Genomic DNA, 13471 nt, shown 5'->3' with positions numbered 1-13471 from the left:
TGCAGGATTTCGGGATAGGAAAAAGACCGGTATGGGGAGCAAGTGATTAGAAGTGATTTCCTTGTGGAGGTGAGGCTTCAGTGGAGTCTTATGAACTAACTGACTGGTACTGGAGGGAAGTAGGAGACAGAACAGGCACACACACATGTCCTTAATTTTCCTAGATAATCTAGCCCCTATTGTTATCTTGTGAATATTCTAAGGTAGGAACAATATAAAGGAACATAAGATGAAAAAGACTACTGGGATGGGGATAGTGTTTGCGTGTGTGTGTGTATGTGTGTGTGTGTGTGTGTTTCTGGGTTGAGAGAGAACATGGAGACTTCCTGATTAGATAGGATGGTCATGTTAAGGAACACTAAAGATGAGCTTTTATAGCTAAAGCTGAGCCAGTTAATACATCACTTTTGTAGGCCAGTCTGAGCAATTTACGTTTCAGTCTGATAAGGTCTAAGGACCTCTTGTAAATACCTAAGCAACAGAATGACATGATCAGAGAAACACTTTAGGAAAATCCAGCAGCAGTTATCTCCTGACCTTATGATCCCCTGCACTCATATTTGTTCAGTGACCCAGACTTGCTCTCTGCTCCAAATCCAGCCATCATTTCAGGAAGCTCAGACATTTAATGGGAGATTTGAGCCAATAACCTGACTTTATGATTTCTTGATCTCATTAAATCCAACTGTCTTCACTTCTATTCCCAAGACTACACCTAAGACCTTGCATTAGCTCAATCTGTGCCACAAAGAGACTTCAAATGCAAGTGACTCAGCTCCCAAGCTTTCCCATCTTCTCTTGATTGTCTTCCCATTGACCTGTACACTCTCCCCCCAGTATCCCTTACTGATCAGTCTCACCCACACAGTCTACTTTTTTGACACCTGTCACATGGTGTATGTAGCCCATATGGGATTGCCAGTGCTACAGGTCATGGCTTAACTCGCTGTGCCCCAGCGCCTGGCCCTGGGGCCAGGTCTCCTCCTTTCCATGGTCAAAACCAAGGTCAGTCTCAAAACCATACCTTTGACCTACTTTCTTTTGTTTCCTGTAAGATTCTATCATCAATAATCTAACCTCTTTCTTATATCCTTGACCATGCTCCTTTCTAGTCCTATACCCTGTTAACTCAAGAACTCAGGAAATCTCTTTCATCATTAACAACCCTCCCTATTTACTATTTATCCTGATTGGATATTACACAATATATTCTTGTATTGAAACATCACATGGGGGCTTGCACTGTGGCACAGCGGGTTAAAGCCTTGGCCTGAAGCACAGGTATCCCATAAGGGCACCAGTTCAAGTCCCGGGGCTGTTCCTCTTCTGATCCAGCTCTCTGCTATGGCCTGGGATAGCAGTAGAAGATGGCCCAAGTACCCGCGTGGGAGACCTGGAAAAATCTCCTGATTCTTGGCTTCAGATCAGCGTAGCTCTGGCCGTTGGGGTCATCTGGGGAATGAACCAGCAGATGGAAGACCTCTCTCTCTGTCTCTACCTCCTTCTGTAACTCTTTCAAATAAATAAAATAAATCTTTGGGAAAAAAAGAAACATCACATCGGACCCCATAAATATGTACAACTTTAATGTCAGTTTAAAAATTTTAAGAATTTATTTTAAAACCTCCCTCTCTTGATCTGAATTTCTCTCTAGTGACTATCCCATTTATTACTACTTTTCTCATCCTTAGATTCTCCAAATTAATGGCTAAATTTATATCTCAATCACCCTGGAAGGTAGGAAATATGATACAGATGGAGAGTAAACTGAGGCCCAAAAGTCAACATTAATAAAGTCAACCAAACCTTTTGGATTCTACCAAATTTCTCTGTAGAAGTTGGCATTCAAGGCACACTGTTTTAGCCTTTTTCATAATCCCATGTTTCACTGAAAACCCCAAAGCAGAGAAAAGCAACATGGTGATTTCAAATCAGGAGGTCAATAAATGTGTACTAAGGGCTTACACAGTGTCAGACAAATAATTTATGGCTAAGCTAAAGAAGACAGAAATGTGTCTTCTCTGGCTGTCTCAAGAAAACCTCAGCAAATCTAATTAATGCTTACCAAAATAAACACATATTTTCTAAATTCCTGGATTTTCAACAGGACATATTATTCTATTTCTTAAACTTCTCAACTCACTGAAAATGCTTAAACACATTGTAACTTTTCTGGAAAATGTTCTCAATCACCTCCAGATTCACAAACACAAAGAAAGAGCCTTCGGTCCCATTCAACTGGACTTGCCTGTTGATTTGACTGACCAAAATTCTCTTTTGAACAATCCTGACTCCTCTGATTTCTGTATCACTCTACTTCCCTGGGATCTTCAAAGCCTTTTTTCTTCTCCTTTTTGTTATTCAAATGAGGGTATAACTTTACCTCCACTAAATACTTGTCCACTGAAACCAGACTATTCACTGAGGAACATGACCCATACTTTCCCACCCACTTTGTATTTAATTCTGCTCATGTGATCACTATGCTCATTTCTTTTTTTTTTTAACCATTTTTTAAAATTTTCATTTGAAAGACAGAGTTTCGGGGCGGGGGATGGGTGGGTGGGCCTTCTATCAGTTGGTTCATTCCTTAAATGGCTGCAATGGCCAGTTCGCTGAGCTAATCTGAAGCCAGAAGCCAAGAGCTTCTCTTCCAGGTCTTCCACATGGGTACAGGGGCCCAAGCACTTGGGCCATCCTCTGCTGCTTTCCCAGGTGCACTAGCAGGGAGCTGGATCAGAAAAGAAGCAGCCAGGACTCAAACCAGTATCCATATGGGATGCTGGACAAGCAACTGGGGCTTTATCCTGCTGCGCCACAGTGCCAGCCCCTACTGTGCTCATTTCTACTTGTCTAAAACTTACTTTATTCTTCAAGGCCCAATTATTTTGTACAGCTGTCACTCATCTCCTTAGATTTTCATAATCTATTCCTTCTCAGTACTTCCATCATTTATATTAGTATTACCCTTTAGGATACTCATTCCTACATATTCTCATCTATCCTATCAGGTTATTATCTTTCTTCATGATTGCTTTAATACTTAGTGTCTAAAAACACACTTGGCATATACTAGGAACTCAACAAGATTTAGCTATAATTATAATTTTTCATCTTTTCAGTCTTTAGACCTCTCATATAAGCAATTTCCTTATATACAAGCAATGAAATTTGAATAAATGAATTATTCATTAATTAAAGTTAAAGGAAGAATGAACTCTCTTGATGAGAAAGCAGTGCCAAGAGAAGACTCTAATGTGATGGAGAGATGAAGAGAAACAGGTGAACAATATTAAAGAAAATGGCTATCAATTCCAAAAGGTCAGAATAGAGTAAGCTTCTGGCAATCCACAGGCATATTTTCTATTTTATAAATTATCTCTGAAACATAACACTTTCTTCTGCTAGTCACCCAGTATGAAGAAAGACTTCACAGTGTATCAATGACTGTCTCTGACTTAGCCTAGAAGACCCCCAAGCCAATGGAATGGTAGTATGTAATCTAGTTGCACTGTTGAGTTTCCCCTGCCTCTTTATGCACAACCAGAGGAGAATTAACTGTAATTGCAAAGAGAGACATGAGAATACCCGAATTTTGAGATTTTTCCCCCTAAAATGTATAGAAGAAGATATATCAAGGGAATTTTGCTATATAAAATGGCTAATGTTTTTGTTATTTTTTTTGCATCAGGAAAAAGAATTTGTGTCTTCTCGAATCATTTTACAATAATATACTTTTGCCAAGTCTTCTGCATTACAGATTCTTGATGTTAGTAGCATTTCTTTTGAAGTTTTTCGGTTTTAGTACAGCCAAGTTAACTGGCTTTTTTAAAGTGCTATTTTTGGACAAATACAAGGGGAAATTAATCATGGTGCCCAAGTGATGGTCTGGGTGTACAATTTCATTACTTTCAGTTTAGTGTGGGAAATATGTAACCGATTTTTCACCCAGAGAGTAAAAGTGTTCCAATTTATTAGAGAGAACTTGTTATTGGAAGCAGTCAATGACAAAAGTGTAATAATGGAAACCATCCCAGCTACTTCTCTGTGTGCAATCCCAGCTAGTCATTGTGCCAGTAGGACAGGCCTGCATCTGCTGAGGTGTTACTGGAAGATGTCCTTCTCCAAGACAGGGTTCATGATGTTATTGATTCAAGACAAGGTTCTTTAAAGTGCAAAAATACCTGAGAAGGGCAACTTCATTTCTAATTCATGTTCATTAAATGTACACGTCAAGAGTCACAAACAGGTGGGCTTTTAGCCTGCCACAGGAGCCACTGATATACATCCATATCAGAGCTTGAGCCCTGACCCCCAAATCCTGGCCATGGCAGGCATTTGGGAAGTGGGCCTGCAGATGGTCTCTGTCTCTATCTCTGTCTCTTTTTCTCCTTGCCTCTCAAATAAATAAATATTTTTTAAACAAAACAGTCCATAGGATATGTGGATTGGTAAACAAAACAGTAAATTTGAAAAGTTTGCAAAAGCCAATGCCAACAATAGAAGTCATGCTGTTTATAGTGTTGGTTCAATAAATTCTCATAGATCACTCAAGAGATCCCAATGGTGGCAAGACACTATTGTACCAAAAACACACAAAATTATCTTCTGCATGCAAAATGCTAGATACGGAATTTCAGAGCATGAGAGTAATCAAAAAGGAGTGTGAGAAAGAGAAAATTGGCAAAAAGAGCCTAACGGAGCTTCTAACTCTTTCTTTTTTCCCAAGTCACTTCCCAGGTTTTCTTCTTACAGGCAGGCTTGATCTTGGTCTTATCTCCCATTTCTCTAAGGTATTTTCTTTCATGGGACCCTATTTCTTTTGACCTGTAGATGTGGTCCCCCCTCAAGGTTCATTGTTATACAATTTCAGGGGATACTACCCAGAGAATCATGACTATGAAGCCCCAGTATTGTAGAGTGCTCAATTTATATGGCCATATGGCATCCCTGCCATTTTTTAGTTTTCTCACTAATTGGATCTCAGCCAACTTCAAGACTCAGATTCAATTCTATTTCTCTGATGTGAAAGAAGCCATCTTTGAATTCTCTTCCCTAAACAGTTTCATCTTTCCACAAAATAGCTGCAACTTATGAGTTTATAATGTGAATCTATATGAAAGAAGTTCTGGAGGTCAAGAATGAACACAAAGGTCCTGGAGCCCAATCATCCTTGAACATCCCAGATAAGTGATATAATGGGAAGGAAATTGCATTGAGAAGGAATTTGGAACCAGAGTAACCATAACTGAATTGCTGTATGACCTTGCCCAGTCCCTTAACTGCTCTGTGTATCAGTTTCATGCCTGAAACATAAACATGGTAGTATGGAAGACACCTCAAATGTACCTGACAGTTCCAGTATTTTAAAGAACCTTAGAATGCCACCTCCAGGGGAAGGACATTTGAGACATACCCAGCCACTCCAGAAGAGTGCAATATGTGACCTTTGGAGACCTAGGAGACAGCTTACCAAATACTCCATACATGTGAAGGCAGAGAGCATAGAGCTGAAGATAACTTACAAGGCACATTCCTGCTTCTTCTCCCAGCACCAGCTCTTCAAACTTTTTTTCTTAAATCTAGTCTGGCAAACCTAGCACATAGCTGCCATATTTTTCCAGCCCACTCACATTTGCTAATGCCAACTGTTTCCCTCTCTTAGCTACAACACACCCCTCCCCCTCACCATGTGACAATGCTGGTAGAGGACAAGTGTCCACTATAAGAACATATACCTACAGCTTTAAATATAGAAACATCATCATTTTCAATAAATATAATAGTCAAATCTGCATTTACAAATCCATAAATGTGTAATCATGTAGGCACATATATGACTATGACACATTATTTGCACTGAAAATTAATTCACCATGGAATTCCTTAAAATACCAGGTCCTTATTTATTTTTCCTTTCACTGCCTCCCCTACAAATGATGTCTTACATTATTTTACTTATATATAGCTGCTCAGGAATACATCTGCTGTGTAAAGTAGGGATCCCTTGCGTTCACTTTCTCCAGATGTAATCACAAAGATTAATAGAAAGCAAAATGAATTTCTTTGGATCCTTCTGGCCAATCTCTTTAATGTCATAGGTGTGTGAGCTTATATTTTGCATACCTAGCATCTGGAACCACATCTAGTACCAATATGTATATAAAAGCCAAGAATTTTAAATAACTTCTAGAATTTACCATAATACAATTGCTTTCAATAGAAATTAGAGTCTGTAAAAGCCACAGACCTCACTAGAGCCACCAGGGCTGAAAAGATGTGAATTTACAGAGTTGCTTTTTAAAGGATTCTAAATCAACCATCATACCTTTCAGTTTTACTCAGGTCAATGCTGTCTGCAGGGGGTAGCTTAAAAAGTTGGGAGTAATTCTGCCTCCTTACACAATAACTGCCAACAGACAAAACACTAACCACATTTCTGGGAGTGGTGAAGCTATTTTTAGTAGTGGAGATGTTCTGGAAAATTTCATTTTTTGCTGCAAAATGCAATGTGATTTTTCTCAGCCTGTAAATGGTGTACTCAATCATGTTTGTTTATTTTAAACCAGAATTCTGTATGTTTTATATTTCTCTTTACCCTAGGGATTTCCTTATCTGTACACACACATAGATGAGAACAGGAACTAGGAATGGAGTATCCCACCTTAGTTTAGGGTAAGTTGGAAATTACCTCTCTGATGCTAATAATACCAGTAAGCCAACAAAAGTTTCATTACAAACAACTATTGGTATTCCCTTACAGGCTCAGGCAAGCTAAGAACCTAACAAAAACAAAAAGAAAACTGCATTAAATCATCCTGCCCACAAAAATAATAACAGGATATAAATGTCCAGGACTCAGAAACTCTAAAGAATCCCAATTTCCTCCTGGATCGTTAAAAACATAGACTTCATGGAGGAGTGTGGCTCAGGGCAACTTGATAAGGTCGGTAGGGATGGGCAGTAGGAAAATCACTGGACCAAGAATCAGGGGGCCTGAGAAGAGATCTGGACAAAGATCTCTGTTCTTTATTTATACAATAGTAAATAGAGATGAGACTTACATATTTATTGTGATAATAGAGTTGAAAATGCTTTGGGAAACTATTAGATTCTTCACAGTGCAATCTCTGTTTATCTGTGTATGACTGCAGAAAATTGAGGCTAGATTTTTGAAAAAAAATGAGAAAAAGTAATGCTGGTTTCCACAAAATGCCTCTCACCCCACTGCACTCCTTTGATTTCTCTTTTATTCTAGCTTATAACAAAGGGCAAAATAACAATTAACCTTAGCTTTCATTCTAATAATCATGAATTTTCTATATTTTTCAATCAATTGATGATTAAATTAAGTAACCTAATTGATGACCTGCATTAAATTATTACCAAAATCATATCAGGATGAAATTTTCCATAAAAGTTGAAGAGGGTGTCAGCACCTTTTCATTTTTCATTCATTGAATAAACATTTATTTAGTACAAACTTGTACCAGGCACTAGGGATTTCAAAATGAAGAAGGAAAAGGTACCACTCTTCCCCATGAAGTTCATAATATAGCGAGAGGGACTGATTTATAATCTGTTTCATAGCTTAGGAACTAGACATAGAGTTGAGAACATTTGACTCTACCTGCAACTCTCCTTCCATTATACTGAGTAGCTGGAGGAGGTCTTCTTTGGATAACTCCAGGAATTTCTTTGTCTTGCGTTCACTTTCTCCAGATGGTTTTAGGTGTCGTTTGACAGTTCCTGAAGCCATGACATCCTCCTCCTTCCTACTTGATTTGTTCTTCTTCTTTGCATCTTCAGAGAGACTTTTATCCTCCGCATTGTGGATGATGGAGGACTTGGGGCAGGAGATATGCCCGTTAGCTGAACTTTCACCACCTTGGTTTCGGGATCGCATTCCCACCTACAGCACACAATCAAAGATAAGACACTCTTTACCACTGCTGAAATTCTTTTTTGTTTGAATACTTAGAAATATATAGCAGCTTTACAACATCACCAATAAAGACCAAACACAGTTGGCTTCCTTACAGCTTTATTGAATATGCTATGGAAATCCTCAGAAAAAATGCTTTGATGGTTATCAGGAAAAAGTAAAATTGTGACTCTAACCTGAAAAACATGTCAAGACAAAAGATCAGGATCATTATCAACAGTGCTGAGTTGTGTTGTTGATGGGGATTTGATAACGATGTGCTGAGAATGGCATTTCTCCTTTGAGGCCTTCTTCCCCAAAATGTTATCCTCCAGCCTCTTGATGAAAACAACATCAAACAGGGCTCAACTGAGACATACTCTATGAAATTCCTAACTGGTAACCTTCTACACTGTCAAGATCACTAAAAACAAGGAAAATATAAAAATTGTCTCAGGTAGAAAGGGCCTAAGGAGACATGACAACTAAATGTAAAGTGGTATCCTAGATGGACTCTTGGAACAGAGGAGGAAATTAAGGGAAAACTGAGGAAATCTGAATAATGCAAGAATGTTAGTAAAAAGTAACATATAGATATTGGTTCATTAATTATAGAAAATGTCTTATTCTAGGTAAGGTGTTAATTTTAAAGGAAACTGGGTGTGAAATATATGGAAACCTCCTGTATTATCTCTACAACAATTCTGCAAATCTAAAACTGTGGCAAAATAAAAGTTCATTCCTTGTCAAGAACAAGCTGGACATCACAATGTGCAGAAAAATGCACATAGAGCAGAAAGGGCATGAAACAGAAAGGAAAATGGAAAAGCAAAGGAAAGAAAAGGGTAGTGCTGTTACTGATCAGACTTTATTTTTCAACAGCCTCTTTTTCAAATTTGGAGCTTTTAAAGTCAGTCCTTTATAGTAGTAAGAGCATAAAGAATTCGGAGAAAACAGATAGATTTTGAAGTCAAATTTAAAATAACTTTTCATGGTAAAAATGTTTTAAAAGACAAAGATGAAACATTAATCCCATGAGGAGCACATTTAAGTCATTCCACAAAGAAGGTTTTACAGATTATCATTCTCTGAGCAAAAGACTTGACCAACAGGCATGTTATAAACAAACATATTGAACTGAAGGTTCTGTGAAGACAGCTCTAGTAGCCTGAAGGCTTTACAACAAAATTTGCCAAAGGTTTTAAATACTACAATTTAGTATATAGGGCTTATTTAAAACTTACAATATAAATTGACCTTTCTCTGAACAGCTAAGTAACAAAATTTTCATTATTTTTTCAAGATAAAATACAGGAACTCTGTTATCTTAAAGTAAATTTCTCTTATGAACCCAACCATATTCAAGAACCTAAAGAAAACTTTTTAAAGCATTAGGTTTATAATAGAAAAATAACACAGTGAAACACTTCCTTTCAGATAATGATCATTCAATTCTTTCAATGACTCTTGAGATCTACATGCAGGCTCCTTGTTTGAACTGAACTCTGATAACCAAATGGATCCTTTTATATGTGTGAACCTTCTACAGCATCTTAACCTTGAACAACAGAAACCTGAGAAGTGGTCCTTAGCACTGGCACCACGTCTTCTGGCTCACTCAATGGTTAGCTCTCTAAAAGCATCTTTTGTGATTCTCTAGTGAACAAAGAATAGATGTTTCTTTGTAATAAGAGCCAGAGCACTTTGGAGCAGACCTACTGTATTTCATCGCAGCTTGTTTGTGGGCGAAGCAGGCCGACTTAAGCTCAAAGCCAAAAACACACACAAAAAAGAGATGATGAATAGCAAGTTTCAAATTTAACTCATGACCTGTTACACATCACAACTAAGACACATGGGCTTCCCAAACTGAATTGCAGTTCCCTACAACTCCATACCACATGTGAATTCCTTTTATCTGAAATAATTTTCTCTAACATCTTAAGGCTTTTTGAGATGATGCATCAAATATTAATTTGAGAAGTTCAGTTTAGACCATGAGTTAACAGAAATCCCAGACAAGAGTTTCCAACACACAGGAATGGAGGTGCTAATGTCTAAATTTAATCATACACAGCCTTGTATCTGTGTCTGACTGTAGCATGTATTTGTGCCTTATCTCCTTGAATCTTTCCTATCACTTACAGGATCCATAGCATTAGGATAGTCTAAAAAAGGACATTGTATAGTTATCTATACATTATGCATATTTACTAATTATAATTGTATTTGCAAAAATATAGAAAGTTGAGTATACTTGGTACCACCTCTCTTTATATTTAGTTCTAAGAATTCCAGTCTTAATCTTTTAAAATACATTTTTTTGTAGCATTTCTTTAAAAAATGTATGTATGTATTTATTTATTTATTTACTCATTTGAAAGAGTGACAGAGAGGGAGAGACAAAGCTCTTCAATCCACTGGTTCAGTCCCCCAAATCTCAACACCCAGGCCTGGGTTGGGCTTAAACCAGGAACACAGAACTCCACCCAGGTCTTGCATGAAGGCAGCAGGGATCTAAGCACTTGGGCCATCATCTGATTACTTCCAGACGTAGTACCAGGTAGCTAAATTAAAACAGAGTAGCAGGGACTAGAACCGGCACTCTGCCTGTCCCAATATTATCATTTTATATTAATGGCTTTTACAGAAAAAACTGCACACATTTTAGAATTATCTAATTATTTTATATCATTAATCAGGTTGAAGGCCTGTGTTCTCTATTCCCTTTCACATTAATTCACTTAGGCTGATGGAAAAATCTCATGTGGGGGCTGGCATTTGGTGCAGCAGTTAGGTTGTTGCTTGGGACACCTGCATCCCATATTGGAGTGCTTGGTTCCAGTTCTGGCTCCTCTGCATCCAATTCAGCTTCCTGCTAATATGAACTCTGTAAGTCAAAAGGTGATGACTCAAGCAAGTATTTGGGTTGCTGCCACCCACGTGGAAGACCCAGATTGAGTTCTGGGGTCCTGGCTTCAGCCTGCCCAACCCAGGCTGTTTCAGGCAGTTGGGGAGTGAACCAGAAGATGGAAATATCTGTGTGTGTCTGTCTCTCTGTTGCTCAAATAAAATGAAAATAAAAAAATAAAATGTTAAGAAAGAGAATCTCACATGGTAGACCCATTATGTTAATTCTGTCCTAGCAAATATTTTGTTCCCTGTGGCACAGAAATTGTACATTATTTATTTTTCCTTTAACACAGGCACATAGATTTTAGTCCTTTCTTACGGCACATCAAATAAGATCTTCTATATCTCCACAACAAAGTCAGGAATCAGCACCTGTACTATCTCAGAAATGCAAATGTACTCAGCAACAACAAATTAGTGAAAAAATCTTTTAGGAAGGAATTAGAAAGCAGGTATGAGGGATTAAAATATGATTTCTCAGGGCCAGCACTGTGGCATAGTAGGTTAACCACTCACCTGTGGTGTTGGCATGCCAAATAGGCACTGGTTCAAGTCCCGGCTGCTCCACTTCCAATCCAGCTCGCTGCTGATGGACTGGGAAAACAGCAGCAGATGGCCCAAGTGCTTAGGCTCCTACACTCACATGGGAGATCCAGAAGAAGAATGGCTCCTGGCTTCAGAATTGCCCAACTCCAGCCATTGCAGCCATTTGGGGATTGAACCAGTGGATGGAAGACCTCTCTCTCTGTCTTTTCCTCTCTCTGTCTGTAACTATGCCTCTCAAGTAAATAAATAAATTAAAAAAAAACTGACAAAATATGATTTATCAATAGGGTAATCTACCACCAATACTGACCACTTTTTTCTATTTTATAGGGAGGAAATGTCCTGGCAATAATGGACTTTCAAGTGCGCATTTAATAACATTCATATTCTGTATTATTTTTAATTCCTCTCATTGTTTCTTAAGTGTTGTACAGAGTAGAGGCATTTGAAATGCAAAATTTCATTTAACATTCATATTAGCCTGTAAAATAGGTGCTATTATTCTCAGCCATACAGGTGAGGCCACTGAGGTTTAAAGAGATTAAATATATTTCCCTGGATCACATAAAAGAGACAGGATTTGAGCCCCATGTCTAATTCTAAATATCTACTCATTATTCAACTTTCTTCTAAGTTCTTAAACACATGCGAATTAAAAGGAGGGAGGGATTTTCCATAAGTCAGGAGGTCACAAAAATTTACAAATGCAAAAACTAAGATAATGTTTTCTCACTCCCCACTATAGAATTTCTTTCCTCTGTGTTTTTTTTTTTTTTTTTTTTTTTTTTTTTTTTTTTGACACGCAGAAGGCAGAGTTAGACAGTGAGAGAGAGAGAGAGACAGAGAGAAAGGTCTTCCTTTTTCCATTGGTTCACCCTCCAAATGGCCGCTAAGGCCGGCGCGCTGCGGCTGGCGTGCTGCGCCAATCCGAAGCCAGGAACCAGGTGCTTCTTCTTGGTCTCCCATGCGGGTGCAGGGCCCAAGCACTTGGGCCGTCCTCTACTGCCTTCCCAGGCCACAGCAGAGAGCTGGACTGGAAGAGGAGCAACCGGGACAGAATCTGGAGCCCCGACTGGGACTAGAACCCGGGGTGCCGGCACCGCAGGCAGAGGATTAGCCAAGTGAGCTGTGGCGCCGGCCTTTCCTCTTTTTTAAAATTACTTTTTAAGGAATATAAATTCCATAAGTAAACTTTAGGAATATAGTTATTCTTCCCGCTATACCCACCATCCCACTCACACTCCCATTCCTCTTCTTCTTCTCTCTCCCCTTCCCAGTCCCATCCTCCATTAAGATCAATTTTCAATTAACTTTGTACACAAAGACCAACTCTATACTAAGTAAAGATTTCAACAATTTGCACACATACACACATACACACACAAACTGTTTGAGAACTAGTTTTACAGTTAACTCTCATAATACAACCCATTGAGGACAGAGGTCCTGCATGAGGAGTTAGTGCACAGTGACTCCTGTTGTTTAACAATTAACACTCTTATTTATGATGTCAGTGACCACCCGAGGCTCTTGACATGAGCTGCCTAGGTTATATAAGCCTTTTGAATACTCAAACTGCGTCAGTATTTAGACAAGGCCATAAGCAAAATAGAAGTTCTCTCCTCCCTTCAGAGGAAAGTACATCCTTCTTTAATGGTCACTTCTTTCCACTGGGTTCTCACTCACAAAGATCCTTCATGTAGAACATTTTTTGCCACAGTGTCTTGGTTTTCCATGCCTGAAATGTTCTTATGGACTTTTCAGCCAGACCAAGAAGCCTTAAGGGCTGATTCTGAGGTCAGAGTATTACTTAAAGCAATTGTCATTCTTTGAGTCTGCTGTTCCCCACTACAGAATTTGAGAAACCCATGCTTATGTCTTCATCCATAGACAATCCTGCAAAATGCATAAAGTAATTCAAATTTGGTTACCAAGCAAGTATATTTTTTCCCTAAAACCATTAACCTGATGCAAAAGTTGCAGGATGACAAATTATTCAAAAAACTTCCTGAGAAGCAATCTAGCCAATTATTACAGATATGGGTTATGAGAACAGGGTGCAAAATCTGAATATAGATCATTACAAAC

At 38.5% G+C, this 13471-nt stretch overlaps 1 protein-coding gene across 5 annotated transcripts in view; it reads right to left on the bottom strand.

The window, feature by feature from the left end:
- FILIP1 (filamin A interacting protein 1) overlaps window positions 1–13471 on the bottom strand; it is a 268181-nt gene that overhangs the window by 111324 nt on the left and 143386 nt on the right. For all 5 annotated transcript variants that reach the window (XM_089333003.1, XM_089333004.1, XM_089333005.1 and 2 more), the window contains exon 2: window positions 7631–7912. In XM_089333003.1, the coding sequence (XP_089189129.1) occupies window positions 7631–7912 (282 nt within the window). The remainder of the gene's footprint in view (window positions 1–7630; window positions 7913–13471) is intronic.

Source organism: Oryctolagus cuniculus, chromosome 5, assembly GCF_051225735.1.
Source record: "Oryctolagus cuniculus isolate XC-2025 breed Fujian yellow rabbit chromosome 5, ASM5122573v1, whole genome shotgun sequence".
Lineage (NCBI taxonomy): Eukaryota > Metazoa > Chordata > Mammalia > Lagomorpha > Leporidae > Oryctolagus > Oryctolagus cuniculus.
Note: the sequence above shows the minus strand (reverse complement) of the source record. Positions and strands in the feature narration are given on the sequence as shown.